Raw genomic sequence first — 23,826 nt, 5'->3', positions numbered from 1 at the left:
AATTCGGGAGAAGTGGGACTAAAACGTGGGTGTTCTGAATCAACAGTAATAAAAGTTGTGTCTGACAGTATTTTTAACTTCATTGAAAATGACAATTAAGCAATAAATCATTCTTACTTGTCAATGTTCAAGAGTCCTGAAACGTGTGTTAAATATTCCTCTTTCTACATGTGTCAATTTCATAGTGTGGTGAACAGCTCTCGATCAGTTCACTCTGTTTTTCATATGCGCAAGCAGTAACCGCTGAAATTAAAATTGGTCTGATTTGGAAAACCAATAAGTCTCTTGAGTGTCTGTAAAACCCCATCTTAGCCACTAAATTCTGTTAAGGCTACAATCGGTTAATAAAATTTCACCTATACTTTACATTCTTCGTCCCTGCTACTAAGTTAGGTAGGTATCTTCAAGTCTCCTGTATAAAGACCCGTTTCTTGTAATGAAGTTCCTAGACATTGATTTCAGAACGAGAGGAGAGAAGTAAGGCTTCATGACACGAATTTAGAAGCAAAAGTTGCGGACTTCCTCGCGCATTCAAGACCTCGTCAGCAGGACATGTTGTTGTTGGGGAAACAGCCCCCCTTCTGCTATTTCTCATCTCTTCTGCAGAAGTGAAGTCCTAGAAGATATATGGGTCAAGCTGGATGTTTGACAGTGATGAAGTATTTTGCGACATCTACGCGACCTTGAAGACAATGATGTGCGGCAACACAGATTGAGATATGGTTCCGGAATGTGGAAAAGGGGTTTGAAATTTACCAACCAGATGATTTCATTTTTCCGAGAGATGTAACAACCACACCTGGTTTCGCGTCCCGTTTTATACTACTTGAAGGAACACTATATTACTTCTAAGATAATATATACGTCGTCTTATCGAGAACGGGTGAGTGATTCACACTGTAGGGAGTAAAAATGGAGTTTGAGAGCCTTGTGAGATATTCACTATGGCAGTTGCGAAGTCCTTAGAGTTGGAAATCCTTCTTGAGGCGAGGATATATAAAAGGATTGATCCTCCTGGAAAGTTCTGCTTCGTTTAAAATTAGATTGGTAATTAGTTGAATTTTGGACTATGATTTCCTCCGCAATTTCCAAGAACGCTTTGCGACGTGTTTAAAAGAACTTTTCTCAGTATTATGTTTTCCATTAAGGTTGAGAGATGGTAAAGAAGTATAGTCGGAAAGTCTGTTGCAAAAAGCTTACCTACAACAAAAGAGAGAAAGTAATTACGACGAGAAATATGTCAGAGACAGCACTCATTGTTATTATCCGAGGAATAAACAATTAGCTCAACATGATGAGATTCCTCGAACAACTCATTAATCAGGTCATATTTCTTTGTGAAAACCGCACCTCTTGTGCTAGCCATCTCCCCTAATGGGATACCCAGCCTACGCTCTATGAAGAAGTCCTTGGGAAGAGACACAGTGGTACTTTATATATCTAGCCATGGAATACTTTTGTCTACCTGCCTGCCTGCCTGCCTATACCATAGAAATGTTCCAAAGTGAATCATCAACAGAGACTATCAATCTATTCATGTCACTTACTATCATCACATGTGACTAAGTCAATATTCCATACGTTCACCACCACCTTCATCCATATTAACAAAACTCCCGCGTAAAGAGAAACTACAAGATACCTATTTAAGTCACAGCCGGAATTGATATTTCAGTTTTCTAGATATCGGATCAGTGAAGAACAGGCCGTTTTCGATTTTTATGATCTCAGAGATTTCAGTCTCCACCTAGGCATGTGTAGCAGCCTCGATTAGGGGATTTTTTGGGGTTAAAAGTCGTCAAAATGATGTGTTAGATTTCTGACAACAAGAAGCTACCGACAATTGATCATTATTTTAGGAACGGGCACTCAACAGCAGCAGCAACAACAACCAGCAGATATATCAAGTATAGCATCTACAGTAGCAGCGATTCTCCCCACTAAGGGATTCAACCAACCATTTACCATTGTATTTAACAACTCATTGTATAGATCTAGAACTATCCTCATCGTAATGAGCCATCCACCAATACCGAAACCACATTCTGTGGCGACAACATTATCGAGCAAGTCACCTTTTTTGAGTCTCTTTATGAAGAATGAAGAGTCTCAAGTATATGTATGATATATACACTCTCAACTCACCCTTCTCCCTGATCTAACGAATGCTCATTCACTCACGAATCTTCGATGAAGCCTCATTTTTCACTAGAAAGTAATCCCGACACGAAATTGATAATCTAAGTAATAAAACTCCTACATCTTCCTTCCCATTCCACTCATCTAAAGCAGAAAACCATGGATAAAAACGCTGCATGGGTGCGGCATTTGTTGACGTTGTAGGGGACCCAGATTGATCCTAATGTGTTCGCATGTAGAAATGTACACAATTCTATGAACCATTGAGCAGATGTAAAGATAGATATTGGAGAGGGGATATTTCTGTTGTCAAAAGACGCGAAAGATTTGGCAGCTTAATTGCAGTTCCGACAGCGAACGTAAGCCTGCATACATGACATTGCGAATGAGGAGAAAGATAGATACACGATATCTCTTCCTAGCAAAGACATAGTTTTGAAGTCATGCGAATTGACATCCAGAATTGAGGCATATATATAGCTGGAAGATAAACCGAATCCCTGTCCTTATCCACATCCGGAGAATCTCAATCCTCCTCTGTATTCACGAAGAAAAGAAAATCCACCAAGATCTGATGCTCCCAAGAACTTTATATATCTCAGGACAAGTGCCCATTGTATATCGCAAACCACACCGGCAGTGAATATATATGGAAGAACATTCACCTGATAACCTCATTACATATAATCGAGTAGAAGAAGTCTAAAGCTTTTTACTTTCAAACCGCATACATCAGTGGTCACAATACCTCTCTCATCAATGCACAGCAAAGCCAGCCAGCCAGTCATCCCATTCTGCTCCCAATTCTCCACCTAGAAACCATCCCTCCAATCCACAAAAGTTCTCCAGCATCCATCCCCGTCCCCATCCTCAAATATCCTAAACCTCAACCTCAAATCCTGAAAATCATCGTCCCGCCGCGAACCTTTCATCCAGCCAGCAATATCTCTACAAAATCCAAACGTCGATCTTCATTCACCAAGAACAATCCAGGCTATCCGATCCCATCCTATCCATCCCATCCCATCCCACCATATCCAATCCCGAGAATTACCTACTTCCATGAACCTCATCTCCGGTATCCGATCTACACGCAAGAACATAGGTATCCTCGTATGCCGGGAAAAAAATAGCAAAAAAAGAACATCAACGCCGATCATCATTCCCAAGAAACTTCACAATTTCATTCTATCCCGTCCTATCCATACCATCCCATCCCATCCCAAGACCTACTCCCAAGAACCTCATCTCCGGAATTTGATCTACACTCAACCACACACCTCCGATAAATCTCCATGTCGATCTACTATCTGCATATATAATCTTCTATCTTCCATCTTTTATCTTCTATCCATGAGATTCATTCCATCCCAGTATTTCTAATGACGCAAACCTTTTGGTTAGTACTTACAGGGAGGAAGTAGGTAGGTAAGTGTCTAGCCTCTTGTCACCATTTCTAGACTATTCTTTTTTCTACGAATTAAAGTTGTACGAAGTCTAGAATTTACTATTTTAATACGTCGGATGTTGGGATGAAATGGAATAAAATGGAGTGGAATGGATGGATGGAGCGTGAGATACACATACACACACATACATGATAGATAGATAAGATAAACACGATAGAGAATCTACTTCAAGCCGATAGATAGGTAGGTACCAACCAACTAAAAAAACAATAATCACCCGAGCAAAAAAATCTCCGATTTTCTTCTTCCCTCATGTTCCAAGCAAGAGATAGAGATCGAGATAACACTCGAGAACGAATGAGCCATGCACTCACCCCCACAGAAAATGTTATGCATACAACGCATGAATATCGAAAACCGGGAATCCTTGTTTCCGCATCGGCATTTCATTTCTTGAGGAAACTGCGAGAGAGAGAGAGAGGTCTTTGAAAAGCTTATTTATCTTTATCTATCTATTGCGAAAGAGAGAGTTCTGTAGTGTTCTACTGACATCCATATCATTGCGAATCATTATAAATATGTACATCGATCGCACCATGGAAAACCGAAAGCCGAGGGTAGCATTGTAGTTCCCATGTAGGAAGATTAGCAGCGCGACACAAACAGAGAATTGGGTGTATAAGTTATAAGACAAGTAAGTATACTTTGGATAAGCTAAACAATGGGCGCGCAGTGTACTACTGTGAGGGAAGATTGAATGGATGGATCCTACCACCGCCAGTCCCATCTGTACGGCTCAGAATCAAGAGACGGACGAATCCAGAGAGGAGATCAACCCTTCGCCAGCCCATTTCTGTTCGCGCGACGATCAACCCCCATCATCCACTCCACTTCAATCGGAGGCCCCGACGCGGCCCGGAAGAAATATCCCGCTGCGGCCGGTGCCGTAATCGATCATGCATGCATGCAATGTGAATCACTTCCCCGCCGCCCCTTTTGTCACGATTGCCCATCCCAGCCTATCAGTTTCGGATCGTCATAATATGCAAGGCACAAAATTTGTGTCGGGAACGAGTCTGCAAAAACTGGGTGTTGCACAAAAAATGCGTGCGTCTCCATGCGACCGATGGCAGGAGAAGAGGCTAGCTAATTGGGCCAGACGGAAGACTTCTAGACCTATATGTGAGGATCTTATAACCGTGCATTAATAGAGTATGATTCTAGTTGTAGATCATGACGAATCATCGATATTTCTGTGCAAACTACCGGATTGCGTTTTCGAGCTCAAATACCAAGAGTGATGTAACAATATTTTGCTGTATGATGCGCTAGGAAGATATCTGACGTGGTTGAAGTCTTGAAGAGCTATGGTTTTCCAAGATGCTTTGCACTTGAAGCTATTACGTAAATGATGGATGAGTGCGGGTGGGAACAAGACTTTTGTTCAATATGCAGTGCAGGAAGTGACGCGGCGGAAGGATCCGCGCGGAAGAGTAGGGCATGGAAATAAGGAATGACTCGTAGGAAATGCAGGAGAGTGGAGATTTCAATCGCGGTGCACCATGTGCAGCAAAAACAAGGATAACATGAATGCCGATTCACCAATGATCTTTCCTCCGCCAGCAAAAGAAAGACAACTAAGATTCCAAGAACCAGACTCGTCATTTCGAGTTGGATTTGACAGCTGGGAGGGACCCCAATCCATTACGCTTAGGACAGAAGGGCGTCCTGTAAAACAAAACGCCTCTTGAGAAGAGATGAACGAAGTATGAAATAGCATGTAGACAAGCGTGCGTGCGTCCTTATGTGTGCCATTTGGATTGGCGAGAGTAGTCCTACGCACTGATGCTCTATACCCATAGGGATATTAATTAGACTTTGAACAATGATGGTGAAACGAGAGTCTGCTCACGAGGGATTGAAATGCGATATCATCACATGTATAAAGAATGAAACATATGAAGATAGTATGATATCAATTCGCACAATGACTCATATTCCCGATGATAGCGTAATAAGAAGAATGGATTCTGGGTATTGAGACTGTTTCGGATGAGGTTTCAGATCATGACGATCCTCTACAAAGAGCATCATAAATACACCCTTTCCTTTCTCAAAACAGAAAACTTTAGCCCATGCCGTTCCGGCAGTTGTTTCGAGGTGTGGAGTTGTGGCTCATGAGTCAATTTGCAAACAAAACTCCTTTCATTGTTCGTCAGGAAAAGAATGCCTATATGGGGTAGCAGGGCAGTAACAATGGGAGCAGTACTAGATCGAAATCGCTAGGAGAGAATGGAAGTATCTCGGGATCATCACGAATTAGTGTGCCGTGTTTTTCTTGGAATTTGTGTTAAGAAGCCAGTGTTCGAAGATATGTTGCGGTATCTTTTCCTTGAAGACTAGGAGAATTTATCTTAGGAAGACCCCTACTTGCGTAGATAGTGTTGATGATGATACATAGAATCATAGACAAAAGGCTAGACAACAGAATAGCCCACATGCTAACCTTCAATCCGAAAAAAAAGCACATAGGCACGAGACATCGAAACCAACTGCCTTCGCCACAGAGCTCCAAAAAATTGTTACTTCATCACTATCAACTAATAAGCGTGGGAAAACGTGACATTTAACTCGCGATGCAATCTCGGACGCCATAGTCAGAAGCTAACACGCGATCACACGGTAGGAGGAAACTTATTTAGACTACTAAATAAGTCTCTGAGGCTTTGAGAAACTAAGTACGGGATGTAGTGATGCCTCTAAAAAAACCCATCCTTTAGGGCCTTAGCTTAGGGGTCCGCCTATCTCTTTAGTGGTGGTGTAAAGCACTAAATACACGCTATCAAAGTGTAACCCTTGGAATTCGGAGTATATTTGATTTGAGATATGGGAATGTTAACAGACTTCTGCGCTTATTCTGTTCGCAAAAAACCATAACTTTCATTCTTGGATGGGAAATTGAGAAAGTGGGCTGGAAAGTTTCGAGAAGCTTCGTATTCGATGATGTACATATTTCGGACATCCATCCTGGAAAACCCCCTGGCGATCCAATCAATAGAGGCAAATCGATACCCCATAAAAGCACTCTCACCCAGCCCGGCTTTTGTCCCAAACATCCCCCATAATATCTTGCGGTTCACAGATTCCGCGTTTCCATCTCGTATCAATGAATGAGCAAACAAACTTCCCAGAAAATTTAATGCAACTTTTCGCTCGCGAGCAAGTTTTCTCTTCTATGATTATGATCTATCATTCGGTCTCCAGTCTTTCCTTGCTTTGTTCGAAAAACGGTTTTGGCTTTTCGGGGTAAGCCGATGTGCCGACTGGACTTTCATGTGGCGATGGAACTGGGCAATTTCCAGAGCCAAAGTCCTGGGTGAGACCTTTTGAGGCGAAGCATTTCCAGAATACTTGTATGATAAATTACACTCCGTAGCAGTGACCTGAAGTGGAAAGCTAACGGGCGATCCGAGTTCAAACAAGCTTATGGGATCTAGGAAGCCCCGTCAGGTCGCAAGACTATGTTACAAACTGTGTACGGTTTCTGATACTCCTTGCAAAGGCAATCTTATCATAAGAGTCCTCTGAGGAAACATATATTGGATAGGGTCCCATTATAAATAGTATCGTCGCATGTCTACCAACTCCGTAAATTGATATCAAGGGATTATCCCACTGATTCACCCATCTCGAACCGAATGTCTTTGTTCCGACCGAAAAAAAGGGGATGGAACGGATACCCAGCTCTTGAAAATTCCTTCCAAATTCCAGAAGTTCACCAGTTCTCTGAATCTGATTATCAAATCATTAGTGGTCCAGTCACATGTTCTTGGCGTTCTACATTTCGCACTCCTTTATGCTCCAGCTCCAAAACTATAGCAGGCAAAGCAAGGCAAGCGAGGCAAATCCATACGATACGGTACCTACATCAGGTCCGCTGCATGTATGCAGATCCATCCAAATAGATACATACATACGTACGATAGATACATGCTTCACTACAAATGAAGCTTTCAAACCCTAAGAATTCCCCGCATACTTCCCATCCCTACCCTTAAGATAACCAGCACTCACCCTACCACAAAAGAAAGACCATTCTCTATCCATCATAAGATTAAGCATAAGCATGAAGGTAAATTTTGCTTGCCAGCATAATACAAGCGTGTGCATACCATTGCCGAATCCGGCCACCTACAGATTTGATTTACTCTGTAGTGGTGGGATGATGTTTGGTAAGGCTTGTGAGTGGGTGGCGTGGGGGTGAACACCCAGTATCTAGGGGGGTATAGAGTATAGATGGATGTATGTGTGTGTATATGTGTATATGTATGCGGTACTCTAAATCCCACAGCACAAGTTAACCTCAACGCTATCAGTGATTAATTGTTATTGGAGCGCAAAAAGAATAGGGAGGTCTATTTGAGAGTCTGGAACATCTAATTCTCGTATCATATCATATTTTCATACGTCTATACCATACCAATGCATCCCAAATTCTAGAATGCTGAGAATGCTCCAAGTGATTTTCAGGAAAATTACTGCCTTCAGATGTGAAGTTAGATGTGTGTTGGTGGCTTTCAAATTTCAACGTCTTCGGGAGGAAAGGAAGTAGAGGTTCAAGCCGAGCTGCACGCATCCCACGTTCTGGAAATCCTTCCATTCGTTCTCGCTGTACCGTGTGGAAGCGGGAGGAAAAGGTCTCGAAAGGTGTGGTAATTCGTTATGTATGTATGTTGGTGGCGCATCTGTTACAGATAGAGGTAGGAGGGGAAACCCCAAAATCGTCCGTCCCATGTCAAGCTCAAATATCACTGCTTTGCTCCGAAAGGATTCGGAAACATAACATCATGATGATAATCATGACTGCTTTCTCGGAACGGGGGATGTTCTTGGGTTTTACTTCCCCCTTTCCAAAGACCTTGCCTTGTCATGTTAACATTGGAAACCATTCCAGTCCCACATGCTTTTGAGTCTCCAGCCTGATCGTGGTGGGTGGGCTCATGTCGTGTAGTGTAGATGGTAAGGTATGCAAGGTGATAATGCTGCTCGACGATTATGGTTGATCAGATACCTGTTCGCGTGGGGTTTAATTGGGTTTGCACGGTATGATCACGTACTGCGGGCCGTCTGTGATGATGATGTGAAGATAATTGAAGAATGAGTGGATGTGAATGTTTTCATCTCGATGACCATTATTAGATAGTAACGATACAGCGTCTCATCACATAAATTCTTAACATGACGGGTGCGAGAACAAATCTCAATGAATTTGGAGTTCCGGAGCTTGGATTTCCCCTGCTTCTGCTAATTGTTATCAACACTGAGGTTGCTCGTTTCTCTTGGCTCTTGTTTGCTTGCTTCACATTACATCACATCATCATGTCGGTGGAAGATCGTCATGTTTTTGACCCGTTTTAACACCCAAAACATTTCCAGTCGGACGTAACGGCGCCTACGTGAGAATCTGATGTAGGTCTACATGTAAATTTGTCTAAGCGCGAATCAAGTCTCCATAATGCCCATTGAATAGAAAATAAAGTCGTAGATGATCATGGAGATCCTATCCACATTGATCCCATAATTTTGCTTAACATGAATAAGTGAGCAAGTGATGTGCTCTATGCAGAAGGTAGTCCAGCATATCAAGGCGTGAGGATTTTGATTTTCCGAAATGGTAAAAGTCGGTGACTGAACTTGTGCTGTCCTTCCATGCTAATATCCTTACCCGCTGTCAAAAATGAAGCTATGGGAGAGCTCGTCCAAGCATATAGACTCATAATTATATTAAACACTGCGGAAACTGATCAATAGAAGAGTGTGATAGCACGTGTTTATTCGCAACTCGATCACCTTGAGTTCCTCCACGTGTGTCGAAAACAAGGTCATGTTAGACAAAGACAAGCAAGACGGACAGAATCCAGAATCATGATGCCGTGGTGACGCGTTCGGACAATTGTCAGCATCGGTACAGTATCAGAATCTGTGAACGTTGTGTTGAAGATATCTGATAGCGACCCAAGCCAGTCGGAAGGAAGTAGGTTGACGGATTGTAACCATAAGGTAACAATCCCGAGCAGTGAACCAACCATTTTCGACCTTTGGATTGATGCTTTCTCATCCCGAACCGTGCCGTTTACTGGATCAAGAAAAGGTTGGCATTTTGAAGGTGGATGTTGTTTCCTCATATGGGACCGACCCCCGAAATAATCCTGGGGAACGTGCGCCAGTTTCCAAAATTGGCTGCAGTGAGGCTGCATGGAACGGCGATGGACTCAGATGGCTAGGATATGGAAATCCTGGAAAATCCTAGAAATGTCTCACAAACCTTGGAGAAGCTCCAAGCTCGAACCGATGAAATAGCCCGACCCCCCGCCCAGCTGCTTGCGAGAGAAGAGAATACGAAAAGAGACAAATCTAGCCGGTGGCGACGGAATCCCCAACTTTTCGGATATGGGCGAAGGTGCTTGAACGTTGGCACGTTGGTTCGTGGGCGAGATGTTTCTTTTGCTGATTGATTAACTCGTAAATTGAAGACGTCAGTAATTTCCTAGAAACGCATTTGACCGTGCACTTTGATCAGGAATTTGACTCCAAGATAAAATGAAAGGAAGAGGCGGTGGGGACGGAGATACAAAATCTCATAACATTGACAGTCAAAGTCAAGGGAAAAAGCATGGCGGCAACCACACACACCATGACCGCACTGCATACAGATTGTATTCAATCGGATCGAAGCAAAAGAAGAGTTCTGATAGAAATATCCCACGTCGATCGATATATTGAAACTTACTTGCCTGCTGTAACCACACTTGTAACATGATTTGTTGGGAAACGATGGAAAAATGGCCTTTTGGGCAGATATACTTCCGAACTCTAGATTATCGTGAGGGCTGTCAATGATACACAAAAAGATGAAGCCGTGAATAGCTCCCAGCCAAGGATGTTGTTTAATTCATCTGCTACGACATCAATGTATATATATATATATACCGGGTATGTTTATGTACTATACATCATGTAGGGTCTAGTGTGAGGTCCAATCCATGGTTGAGTACCTGTTGTAGCTGAGCATGAGAGTTTGAAAGAAAGCAGGCAGACAGGTTGGCTTTTCTGGTACCCTTATACTACACACGTGTGAAGCTGCACAACTGGATTCTCTCTCGTTTCCAGGAATCAGGAAATACCGTCCCCATTTCTCATAGTTGTCTCAGTCTAGATGAACAATCATAACATTTTCATACGTTCGGCAATTCTTAGGGACAGATACGATACTGCGCTGCGCCTTATGGACTTCAAGGGCATGATAGATATCAAAAAGATACGCAGGTTCTAAGACTCGATTGAGTGCAGTACGCCGGCACCTCGGAGGGTCCTTTCAAGGGCAGCTGTTAGACCCCCGAGTATTATCCCAAATAGGACAGAAATGGGGGAAAGAATTTAGATGATTACTACCAATCAAGAGCCCCTGTGGATGAAATTCCTTCGATTATCCCTTCAGCATTGGCCTGAAAAGGAAGAATAGATTGTGAAGCACATATAATTTCAATATCACACGATTCAACCTATAGAATACCTTGCCTTGTACTTACTCCTTGACCGTTCCTTGAACAAGCATGAAATGCAGCATAGCATAGAGCTGAAGAATCAACGTCTTTCTTCGCATCACATGGAGGGGATCAGACATCAATATCATGCCTTGAAGAAAAGTTCGAATGCGAGAAGCGGTTGATCATGGCCAGATGCTTTTGTTCCGTCAACCTGTCGCATAATGCCTGGTCTCTCGGACGCTCTCAACAATGCCAAAACCGGACAGATGGACCTCTCCCTCTGGCGTGACTTTCTCCCATTCCATTCGATTTTTCCCTGTCATAGGTATCTTTCACGAAAGCAGAGAACTCGGACTAGAATCGAATGCCATTGATATTGAATTTATTTGAATCTGCCCCGTAACAGTTCAATTCGTGGGAGTGCTTCTCAATCTTCTCTCTTACCTTTATTCATAACACTCTCCCATTCTCTCGTTCAGCAATTCGTAACCCCTTCATCGCCTCCTTGCCATTTTCGCTGCCATCAATTGGTTCTTTGCAAACCCGAGAATCCTACACCATCCATCAAGCAAAGCGCAGCCCAGGCACAGTTCTGTAATTGGTATGTGCGGCCGTTTCGTCACTCCCTCTTTCGGCGTTCTCTCACTCCACTAAATCTCACGAGTAGCCCTTGCATATCATATCGAATTGGATTAACGTGCCGAGCGTGCATCTCACAAGCTACAAGAGGGAAAAGAAGCAAAGAGCAGCGACAAGGTTTGCACAAGTGAAGCTAGGGAAAATGGCACAAATTATCGAACAGTCAGTCGGTCGTCGAAGTAACAGAAGAGAAAGCTAGCATCCTTGTTAATATGGAATGGCCGCTGAGCACTCCGTAGAATTAAATGATTAATCATTAAAACTTACTTTTCGTACCCTTACTGTTTACTCCGTGGATTGGGAAGTGCATATGATTGGAGGAGGAGGAGATATTAACGTACTTTTGATATGATTTGATAGGGGATGGCTATTTTATGAACAGCATTTCGTCCCTACTGGAAAGCCACCGAGGAATAAGACCTCACATCCATACGAGTAATTACTATTACAACCGTCTCCTTGGACCGTTATGTTACCAGACAATCATCGGAAAATCAATTACAAATCCTGGTTAAGGTTTTTTTCATATTTTCATAAGAATGATTAAAAGAGTAAAAGATATGCCAGTAGCAGAGAAGAGGGTAGAGAGAATAAAGTTAATCGCAAGAGTTGAAGAGTGTGGAAAGGGCTACAATCCCGTTATTATCTTACATCAATCATTGTCAGGATATTAGAGAGTACTTTTTTCCCTTCAAAACATGTCGACACCAAACGTCAAAAGAAAACTTTGAATTAAAATCTGAGCTCCGAAATCCACCGCGACATCCACCAGCATTCCACATTTCCAGCTGCCCAGGTAGAGTTCTTGTTTGCACGGTGCACAATTTCCCAAATCTGGGGGACCCATTTCATTGCAAGGTAAGAGAAGAAGTACAAACCTAGGAACTCCGCCAAAAGGAAGATAGTGGTCCTTGAGTAATAGAAAACGAGAGTGAGAGTGAGAGCGATAGATAGCGAGAGTGAGGGTGAGCGATAGATGGTGAGGAAGTGGGAGTAAAGGGAAGAGGGCGAATTCCTTCCACCGGTTCTCTTGAATACCACACCACACTCACTTCGACTGCAACTACAACTGCAACTGCAACTTCAATTATATTGATTTTGACATTGACATTGACATTGAGGTCAACATCAACACATCGACATCTCCAACGACAACCAAATACGACCACCAAAAATACCACACAGCGACAGGCGACCAACGATCGATTACATTTGATATAAAAACGGTCTACGAATCCGATTGGATCTCTTTCCATCAACTGAGAAAGATTCCGAACGAGCAATCTCTCTCCACGAACTTCAAGTCGGCTTACTTTACTTTATTTCACTTCACTTCACTTCATTCACTCATCCGTTCATTCATCTGTTCGTTCATCCGTTCATTCATCTGTTCGTTCATTCGTTCATTCGTTCATTCGTTCATTCGTTCATTCGTTCATTCGTTCATTCGTTCATTCGTTCATTCGTTCATTTATTAATAATTATCATCTACTTGTTACCCTTTGAATCCTTTCTCTGAGAGCCTGATTAAAGAGAAAAGAGAAGAAGGAAGGGTTGCATATGCGAAGAAAAATCGATCGACCGAGTCAATTCCTTGATCCCTTGCATTATATCTGTGCATCATCCATACCGGTCCATACATAGGGTACGATACCATACTATCCCATACCACACCATACCAGACCAGACCATACCATCCATCCCATCCATACCATCTTCCTCGTACACCCAAGGGCATACATACACCCAATACCCAACACCTAACACCACCAAAATACACCATCCACTCACCCACCCTGACAACCTTGAAGGTCCCTTGTTTTAAATACAAGTACCTGAACAAGTACCTTACCTTAAACACCTTAAACTTCTTATTACTTGCACCTCTCCAATCATTCAATTTGGATTTCCTGCATATTCTGCATACACGCACATACACATACACACACACATACACACACATATCTATATTCTTCCTTCCTTCCCTCCTTCCTTTACTTTTGTACTCTTGCTGCGCCAGAGTTACAAACAAAAAAACTTACTTACAACTTACAACTGAGCGGAAAGGGTGGGGTTTATTGTATTGCCGTTCCCCGTCTCGATCCAGTTCCTCGATTTTCCTTTTTTGACAATTCAAGTTTCAACGCATTGATTTCTCGCGTTTGGAGCATCACAAAAATCATAGCCACATAAGTGCATCCGAGACCCCCCCAGTGTGATTGACAAATCGACGGCCGCACATCAAGGGTTCTTAGAACTCTTGCCTTGATACACTAACTGCTTTGCTGTCAACTGGTGTCAAAGTTCAATACATCCCCGACTTTAATGAACTTTTCCCGCGTGGCATAAAGTTTATTGCGATTCAGGGTCCTCCACTCTTGTCAACCAAGCTTTCCTAGTCGACACCACTCACCACAACGACGACTTAATTATTTAAGCTAGAGATCAAACATACACGACTTTTCTTCCTTGAATACGAAACATCACAAGGAAAAACGATCGCCTTTTCCTTTTTTCGAGTATTGGTATTCACTTACGAGAATCGTCTTTTCGACTAGCTCATTGGTAAGTCTCTCCCGAGACCAAGGTTCAGCCAATTTTGGCATGCACCTCTCCATCCCAGTCAAGCTTCTCAGAATGACATGACATTCCACACATCCCCCGCTCCTCATTCCTCTCCATAACCAAAACAACACTCGATCCTTATCCAAAGGGTTCTTGCTAATCTCCACTATCATTATCAGATTGTGTTTACCGTTCGACGAATATAGAGGTCGATTCTACAAAGGAAGCATTGGGGAAAAAACATCATCAAAACAAAAGCATTACAATCGCATCGCAAAGCTTCCAGATTGTTGTCCCGCTGGGTCATATCGAATCCTAGGACTAAAAGTCTGGACGTCGTCTTTGGGACATTCGATATAGCTGTAGTTTGCAGATCTACCCCAAGCCATTCAACTAGGATATTAATAGGAAAACACCCATGATATCTTTGAAAGGCGGATCATCATGGTGAACTCGCAGGAGTCTGAGCATTCCAAGCGAACGAGTGCACAGGTAGCACCTCTTACAATAAATAAGGGTCGACCGCGCGGAAACAGCAACGCATCATCCTCAAAACACAAAAGAAACACTTCATCCAGAAGTAGTAACCACACAACTTCAACAGGAAGTCAATCACAAATCACGCCCCCCGCCACTCCCAATGGTTCTCAAGAAAATCTAAACCAAATGGAGCCTCCTCCGGTATTTCACAGCTTCCTGAGGGCATTTTACCCTTTCCACCCTGAATATGCTATTTCGGATTCTACGGTCACGCTTCCACTAAACGAAGGGGATGTGGTTTTGGTGCATTCAATACACACCAATGGTTGGGCTGATGGGACGCTACTTGTTTCTGGCGCGCGTGGTTGGTTGCCCACCAACTATTGTGAAGCCTACGATCCAGATTCCATGAGGAACTTATTAAAGGCATTGCTAAACTTTTGGGATCTCCTACGGAGTGGTTTAACTAGTGATAGTGAGATATTTGGCAATCAACAATTCATGCGAGGTATTATCGCAGGAGTTAGATATTTACTAGTAAGAATCTTGTAACTTTTTGGAATCATGCTTGCTAATACGGAAAAAGGAAAAATCGAATTGCCTCACTCGTGAATCACCGATTGTACAGAGTAACGATAACCTCCGAAAGAATCGAAAGGCTCTTTTGTCCGATCTATCGGCCCTGGTCAAAACCGCAAAACAATTGCAGGATTTTGCTACCTGTTCCTCAGTGGGAACAAACACGGAAACTGTAAACGACATTATCGATGAGATGATTTTGAAAGCTTTCAAAATTGTTGTGAGAGGTATAAAATTCTTGGACAATTTGGATGAGGATGCGAAATTACGACAGGTCGTCCATAGAGTCATGGCAACCGTTACTGAGGAATCCTATGTTCCACCCACTCCACCAGCGGACTCGACGTCATTTGGCGGGACACCGCATACAGACCCTGCATACGACACGGCATCTCACAGAAGCTCTATCCGAAGTTCGACGAGCGCCGCTTCTAGTTCCCTGCAATCGGAAGAGCAGAACAAACGACAGTCATACAAACGGATATCGACTGCGTACCCAGCTGTAACATCGCGTCCATTATCCATTTCTTCGATTCAGGCTAAAAGGGCTTCCGTATCTCACCGTGTTTCACTTATAGCCTCTGTGCCCGCCGAACAACGCCAAAATCTTGTTTCTGAGAGATTAAACTCTAGTCACGATACATTTCTCTCATATTTGGGATCGTTCATCGGAAGGCTTCATCTACAAAGCCAGTCTTCTCAAGATTTGCTGTCGTCAGTTAGGCAGTCAGTAACTGCTGGCCAAGGTTTATTGATTGTAGTTGAAGCAGTATGTGCTCACGACAGCCAAAGCGCCGACTCGTTGACCAATGCTCGGAACGCAATGTATGACAAAATCAGTAAATTGGCGTTGGCAGCTCGGGATATAATTAGCTCATCAGGTGTTGATGAAGACGATGTTGTGATGGCTCAACAAAATGGCGGGTTACTAATGGCGGCCACAGGATGTGTTAAAGCTGCTGGAGAAGTAGTAGCAAAGACCAAGTTTGTGATTGAGCGAATTGGCGACTTCGAATTCGAACCAGTCGAAGGTCTTGGAATTAATGTTGCCTCGATAGGTGGCACAGTCGAACAAGCGGCACGAAGCCCCGAAATTAATGCTGCCGTACCAGAACAGCTTTCATCGCGTCCTCCTCCACCACCTCTAGTTATTCCAGATGTTTACGAGAAACCATTGCCAGAAATACCCCTTGACTCTCCGCCAGCGGTAGAAGTCAACCGAATGTCGAGTCGGCTTTCGAACATCTCCATTCTACCCCCACTGCCAAAAATGGGTGCTCCTCTGATGAGCCAAGAAGATTATAGTCCTTCCGATCGTAACTCAACAAGTGATGGAGAATTTCAATCATATAGATCTGGCAGTATCGCAGTGTCTAGCACTGGAGCCAGCAGTAGTTACACACGCGATTCGGAGATGAGCATGGTCTCGCAGACTTCTACTAGGGCGACTACTCCAGATCTAACAGCTTACGAACCAAGAAGTCAGCCATCTTTGTCAAGTATCAGCATAGCTGAGAGCCAATCAACATCTGCCGATGATCCATATGATCTCGAATCGAGAATGCTCGAGAAGACGTTCGCACACGAGTTACTACACAACAAGGGAGGTCAAATTACCGGAGGCTCACTGGCGGCATTAGTAGAACGGCTGACTACACACGATTCAACACCCGACTCGATGTTTGTTTCAACCTTTTATCTTACTTTTAGATTATTCGCGTCTCCCGTTGAGCTTGCCACAGCTCTGGTTGATCGCTTTGAATATGTTGTCGAGAGTCCTCATATCGCAGGACCGGTAAGATTGAGAGTTTACAATGTATTCAAGGGCTGGCTGGAATCTCATTGGAGAAAGGTGTCTGATTACGCTGCGCTCTCCATTATCGAAACCTTTGCGGATGATAAAATTAAGGCTGCTCTTCCCGCAGCTGGCAAACGACTTTCAGAGTTGGCTCAAAAGGTATCTTCGATGGATGGACCTCTAGTGCCAAGGCTCGTTTCCTCAATTGGAAAGACTAGCACATCTCTCGGTCAATATGTACCAGCCGATGTACCAGTCCCTCCTGTTGTTGTAACAAAAAGCCAAGCCGCAGTTTTGAAGAATTGGAAAATGGGTGGTAGCAATCCCTCTATTCTCGAGTTTGATCCCCTTGAATTGGCCCGTCAATTAACCATCAAGGAGATGAATATTTTCTGCTCCATTATGCCAGATGAACTTCTTGGAGCCGCATGGACTAAGGCCAGAAAGGAGAGTTCATGCGCGGTAAACGTTAGAGCTATGTCGACATTGTCAACAGATCTTTCTAACCTTGTCGCTGACACAATCTTGCAACACGATGACGTTAAGAAGAGGGCCATTATCATCAAGCACTGGATCAAAATTGCGCATGAATGTCTCAAGCTCAACAATTACGATTCGTTGATGGCGATCATTTGCTCGCTTAATTCATCTACTATTGTTAGATTGAAGAAAACCTGGGACTTGGTATCTCAAAGGCGAAAGGAAATGCTCAAGGGGCTACAGGCAATTGTGGAGCCAGAGAAGAATTACGCCTGCCTTCGACGTAGACTCCATGACCACGTTCCTCCATGCCTTCCATTTGTTGGTACCTACCTCACAGATTTGACATTTGTTGATGCTGGTAACCCATCCACAAAGCAATTGGCTGACGGCACATCTGTCATTAACTTTGACAAACACACTCGCACGGCTAAAATCATCGGCGAACTACAACGTTTTCAAATCCCTTATCGCCTGGCAGAAGTTCCGGAACTTCAAGAGTGGCTTCAAGCTCAAATTGTTCACGTCAAATCCGCCTCGGATAATGAGAACGTTCAGCAATATTATCGAAAGTCTTTACTTTTGGAGCCACGCGATATCTTAGTTACGAAGCCCAGTCCTGTGGACTCGGCAGTTTCTTTCGGCTCTCTGCATGGAAAGGATAAATTTGATCTTTTTGGATGGACTCATTCAAGGGATAAAGCACAAACACCCATTTAAACATTCTTTGATATTATTCTCGACCTTCATCATTCGCACTTACTCCGGATTCGGAACACATTATACACACATCATCATGATATTCAGTTGATTTGATACCCCCCGCACTTTGAATAGCGTTTTAGCGAATGATCTTTTTACCCTTAGGAGTTATACACGGCGTTCTTGACAGGTGGCTCATGGAAGCTATGGCTGTCACTTTCGAATTGTTTCACATTACACTTTTACATACTTGAATACCATCACATTTGGGTATCAAGACTCGGCCCAGGGAAGGATAAAAAAAGCTCTTCTTATACTTATAATTGTATACTGGTCGAATGGGAATTGTACATCATATCTTTTTCTTCTTCTTTTTGATTCTATCTTGTATTGTTTTTATTCCACAAGCTCAAAGGAATGAGTGAGCGTTGAGGGTCATTAGGGTATGTCTGGTCTGGTATGGTTGGGAAAGATGGGGTGGATGGAGTTGTGGAATATGAAAAGGAAATCATGCATTTTGGTGTGGGAACTCTAGGTGGTGCATTCAGATTATTGATAGGGGTTATTTGTACGGCACCCAAAAGCAATTGGTATAGGGATGAGCTCGCACTCGACTTGTTGTGATTCTGATTAAGTCATACACTGGAATTGGTATTTTGACCGGTGGAATGAGTGGAGGGGATTTTTTAGATGAGGATTCATGGACATGATTAGATGAGGATGGCGGGAATGGGTTGGGGAGGAATGGATGGATGAATGGACGGACGGACAATAGTTAGATACCAATACCAGGCGGCAAAATCCAAGGCAAGATAAGATATGGCCGGGAAAGAGAAATGTTAATGAAGATTATGACCAACATATTGTGTTGTATATGCTTTTGGTGATGAATTTGTGTGTGTGTGTGATGGTGACGATCAATCGACTAATCAATCAATCCATGTTCGTGTTCGTGTGATTTCAAAAGAAAACGAATGTAGAGTGATGAATGGGATAAACCTTGAATGAAAAATAGAAAAAAGTAGTGGCTGCAGAAGAAATCAAAGGAAGAGAGAGAGAGAAAAAAAGAATAGATGAGTCCGGAGGGTTGATGTTCCTGGTAGTGGTAGGTATCATACCTAAGGTATGCATAAGGGTCGCGGTGCATGTTCGGAGGCCGATTTCCAGGGACCGATGGGGAACGGGGCTGGGGGGCCGAAGGGGTTTTTTTTTATTGTTAGGGTTACCTAGGTATTGTTGTTTTGGTGTTTTGGAGAGTGGGGTTGGAGTTTGGTGGGTGGTGGGTGGTGGGTGGTGGTTTTTTGGTGGGGAGGGGAAGGTTGGGAATTTGGGAATTTGGGAGTTTGGGAGTTTGGGAGTTTGGGGGCGAATTGGAGGGATGGGTGGATGGGTGGATGGGTGGAGGGATGGATGGGATGGGATGGATGGGATGGGATGGGATGGGATGGGATGGGATTGAAGGGAGGAGGATTTGAGAGGTGTGTGTATAGAGGGGTGGTTGGTGGTTGGTGTGTATCTACCGTTATGTAACATGCGCGAGTGAGGAAGTATCTACGGAGTAGAGGGGTGGTCCTGGCTGAGACTGGGCGAGATGATTGTGTAGGTATTGTGTAGAGTTTGAGGGGTGGAAAGAGGTTACGCGTTTGTATTGGGTGAGTTTGTTTTTGTACTCCTATTGATGGATCATAGGCTCATGAATCAGAAACATGGAGAGTATTGTATCTATTAGGTAGTGTGTAGTGTTACGGTTGTGCATATATATGGATATACAGATACACATACACACAGAAGATACGCTACATGCATTCATCCATGGAGTGAAGAGAGGAACTTGGTATCCCTAGGTGATGGTACTAGGTGGTGTCTACGTGTCTTTGCAGTTTTGTGTGCCCGTCATCATGAATGAAGATCCTGAAGACAGAGAGAGAGAGAGAGAGAGAGAGAGAGAGAGAGAGAGAGAGGCTGACAGAGGATCAATGAAGGATGGACCCTTGAGAACAATACCGCGAGATGGTATTGTTCTTTTGGCTTTGTAGATGAATAGCATCATCGAGTAATCGAGTGGTGGTTGTTGAATTGAATGAAAGCAGAATCCAAACCATGAACCATTTGATAATTGATCATCCATACATTGCATGATCTTCAGTGGCAATAGAGAAGAGAGTTGCCATTGCCAATAACCTCTTCACATATCTACACATCTATATAGTAATTCACCTGGCAATGGATGATTGCACCATTTCAGCTAGCAATATTGATAACTCATTGACCCCACCAACCCACCAACACGGATCGCAGGAAGATCCAAACATCCGAAATCTCTGCAAATCACGTGTTGGTATTCTTATCTTGTACCTCAATTCTGACTCCATTCTCAACGCTAGTCCTAGGCGGGGTTCCTCAAAGACAAGGGTAGGCAAAAAAAGTAAAGAGAGGGGTGGGTGATGGATGCTGGATGTTGCCTTTCAAGAAACGCCGGCCAATCTTCTTCTCTCACTTATTCAAGACAATAAGAAAAGCTTCTCTCCTCTTCTTCCTTTCCATCTTTCTTACTCTCTCACCTACACACACACACACCGCTTCCCATCTTCTCTTCCTCTTTTTTACTACAAATACAATCAAGAGTGCACTTTGAAAATCTATTCAGAGTGTTCATTTCATTTCAATTTACTTTCGTCTCTTCTGTTCTCTCCATAGAATCGAATAGAAAAAAGAGTTCGACCAATCAATCGATCAATCTCCGACTTCGCTGTCTAGTTTCATCTTCTAGCACGCAATCCGTGGTCGGTTTAAATACTTCGACTTCACCCACCCTTCTTTTACCTTTTGAACTCCATCACATTTCAATACCGCAAATATGGTTCAATCGTGAGTTCTATCCATCTGCCATCTATCTCTACAGCTGTTAACCACGTCAATGATAGATCCGTTCTTGGTTTCCCTCGCATGGGAGCTCTCAGAGATCTCAAGAAAGCTACTGGTAAGATTTGTCGCCTCATATTGCTACCCCACATTGTATACTAACAACTATCGATAGAGGCATACTGGGCTCAAAAGATCTCTCAAGATGATCTCCTTGCTGAGGCAAAGAGACTTCGTCTTGCTCACTGGAAGATCCAAAAGGATGCCGGTGTCGATATCATCCCATCCAACGACTTCGCTCTCTACGATCAAGTTCTTACTCACATCCAAGACTTTGGTGTAAGCATTCCCATTTCATCCGCAGATCTACATGTAACATGTCACTAACTCTCCTCTTTACAGGCTACCCCAGAAAGATATACCAAGCATGGTCTCGACCCAATCGATCAATACTTTGCTATGGGACGTGGTCACCAACGTGATGGTGTTGATGTTCCATCCTTGGAGATGGTAAAGTGGTTCGACTCTAACTACCATTACGTCAAGCCAACTCTCCAAGACAACCAATCTTTCAAGCTCACCTCAGACCCAAAGGCTGTCCGTGAATTCAAGGAAGCCAAGGATGCTGGTATCACTACCCGACCAGTCTTGGTTGGTCCAGTTTCTTTCCTCCACCTTGGAAAGCCAGACCGTGGACAAACTGTTGACCCAATTGATCTTTTGGACAACCTTCTCCCAGTTTACATTGAGCTCCTCAAGCAACTCAAGGCTGCTGGTGCCGAGACTGTTCAAATTGATGAGCCAACCCTTGTCTTCGATCTCCCATCCAAGACCAAGGCTGCTTTCAAGCCAACTTACGAGAAGCTCGCCAGCTTAGGTGATGAGATCCCAAAGATTGTCTTCGCCACCTACTTTGGTGACATCGTTCACAACATTGATGCTCTCCCAACTGACATCTATGCTGTCCACGTTGACTTGGTCCGCAACCCAGAGCAATTGGAGACTGTCATCTCCGCTTTGGGATCCAAGACCATCTTGTCCGCTGGTGTTGTTGATGGACGTAACATCTGGAAGACCAACCTCAAGCGTGCTATTGAGACTGTTGAGTCTGCCGTTCAAAAGCTCGGAAAGGACCGTGTCATCGTTGCCACTTCCTCTTCCCTTCTCCACACCCCACACACTCTTGCAAGCGAGAAGAAGCTTGACCCAGAAATTGCTGATTGGTTCTCTTTCGCTTCCGAGAAGGTTGTTGAAGTTGCCATCATCGCTAAGGCTGTTACTGAGGGACCAGCTTCCGTCCGCGCTGAGCTCGAGGCTAACGCCAAGTCTATTCAAGCTCGTGCTTCTTCCAAGAGAACCAACGACCCCAAGGTCAAGGAACGTCAATCCAAGATTGCCGAGAAGGATTACAACAGAATCTCTGAGTTCCCAGAACGTATTGCCCAACAACAAAAAGCTTTGGGTCTTCCTCTTTTCCCAACCACCACCATTGGTTCTTTCCCACAAACCAAGGAGATCCGTATCCAACGTAACAAGTTCACCAAGGGTGAAATCACTGCTGAGGAGTACGAGAAGTTCATTGAGAAGGAGATTCAGGATGTTGTCAAGGTTCAAGAAGAACTTGACCTTGACGTTTACGTTCACGGTGAGCCAGAACGTAACGACATGGTTCAATACTTCGGTGAACGTCTCGATGGTTATGCCTTCACCACCCACGCATGGGTTCAATCATATGGTTCCCGTTGTGTTCGTCCTCCTATCATCGTTGGTGATATCTCTCGTCCAGCACCAATGACTGTCAAGGAGTCCAAATACGCTGTCTCCATCTCCAAGAAGCCAATGAAGGGTATGTTGACTGGTCCAATCACTTGTTTGAGATGGTCCTTCCCTCGTGATGATGTTCATCAATCCGTCCAAGCTGAGCAACTTGCTTTGGCTCTCCGTGATGAGGTTGTTGATCTCGAGGCTGCTGGTGTTTACGTCATTCAAGTCGATGAGCCAGCTCTTCGTGAGGGTCTTCCTCTTCGTCGTGGAAAGGAGCGTGAGGCTTACCTTGACTGGGCTGTTAAGTCTTTCAGACTTTCCGTCTCTGGTGTTCAAGATTCCACTCAAATCCACTCTCACTTCTGTTACTCTGAGTTCCAGGATTTCTTCCACGCAATTGCTGCTCTTGACGCTGATGTTCTCTCCATTGAGAACTCCAAGTCTGATGCTAAGCTCCTCAAGGTCTTTGTTGATGAGGCTTACCCACGTCACATTGGCCCAGGTGTTTATGACATTCACTCTCCTCGTGTTCCATCCGAGCAAGAGATCAAGGACAGAATCGAGGAGATGTTGCAATTCCTCAAGCCAGAGCAACTTTGGATTGATCCTGATTGTGGTCTTAAGACTCGTCAATGGGCTGAAACTAAGGCTGCTTTGACCAACATGGTTAATGCTGCCAAGTTTTACCGTCAAAAGTATGCCAACAAGGCATAAATTTCTCTTCCCATCCATATTTTAATAGGGGATGTGATTTGAGGATGATGTTATGAGCTTTTTTCTTTTTTTCTTTATTATAATGTCTGCGGTTCTTTAACCAATGGGAACGACTTCAACATCGGCGTTTCTTGGTTGGGGCATTTTA

At 43.7% G+C, this 23,826-nt stretch overlaps 2 protein-coding genes across 2 annotated transcripts; both read left to right on the top strand.

Moving 5' to 3' along the window:
- Nucleotides 1-13,124: 13,124 nt before the first annotated feature.
- On the top strand, nucleotides 13,125-19,195 carry EAF02_005720 (uncharacterized protein). Its single transcript, XM_038901768.1, has 3 exons — nucleotides 13,125-14,299; nucleotides 14,479-15,316; nucleotides 15,366-19,195. Exons 2-3 carry the CDS (start codon nucleotides 14,744-14,746, stop codon nucleotides 18,354-18,356), a joined length of 3,564 nt encoding a protein of 1,187 aa, XP_038757985.1. The 5' UTR covers nucleotides 13,125-14,299; nucleotides 14,479-14,743; the 3' UTR covers nucleotides 18,357-19,195.
- A 2,000-nt stretch (nucleotides 19,196-21,195) lies between these two features.
- EAF02_005719 (uncharacterized protein) lies at nucleotides 21,196-23,678 on the top strand (the record flags this gene model as incomplete). Its single annotated transcript, XM_038901767.1, has 4 exons — nucleotides 21,196-21,206; nucleotides 21,263-21,318; nucleotides 21,376-21,539; nucleotides 21,603-23,678. 4 exons carry the CDS (start codon nucleotides 21,196-21,198, stop codon nucleotides 23,676-23,678), a joined length of 2,307 nt encoding a protein of 768 aa, XP_038757984.1.
- Nucleotides 23,679-23,826: the final 148 nt, after the last annotated feature.

Source organism: Botrytis sinoallii, assembly GCF_014898435.1.
Source record: "Botrytis sinoallii strain Bc 23 chromosome Unknown BSIN_009, whole genome shotgun sequence".
Classification (NCBI taxonomy): domain Eukaryota; kingdom Fungi; phylum Ascomycota; class Leotiomycetes; order Helotiales; family Sclerotiniaceae; genus Botrytis; species Botrytis sinoallii.
Note: the sequence above shows the minus strand (reverse complement) of the source record. Positions and strands in the feature narration are given on the sequence as shown.

What these genes read in the sequence shown, in the direction of transcription:
- EAF02_005720 (XM_038901768.1), top strand. Translation starts at nt 14,744, where the DNA reads ATGGTGAACTCGCAGGAGTCTGAGCATTCCAAGCGAACGAGTGCACAG. An exon ending in CAGGAGTTAGATATTTACTA is followed by an intron (nt 15,317 to 15,365) that starts GTAAGAATCTTG and finishes ATACGGAAAAAG; the next exon opens with GAAAAATCGAATTGCCTCAC.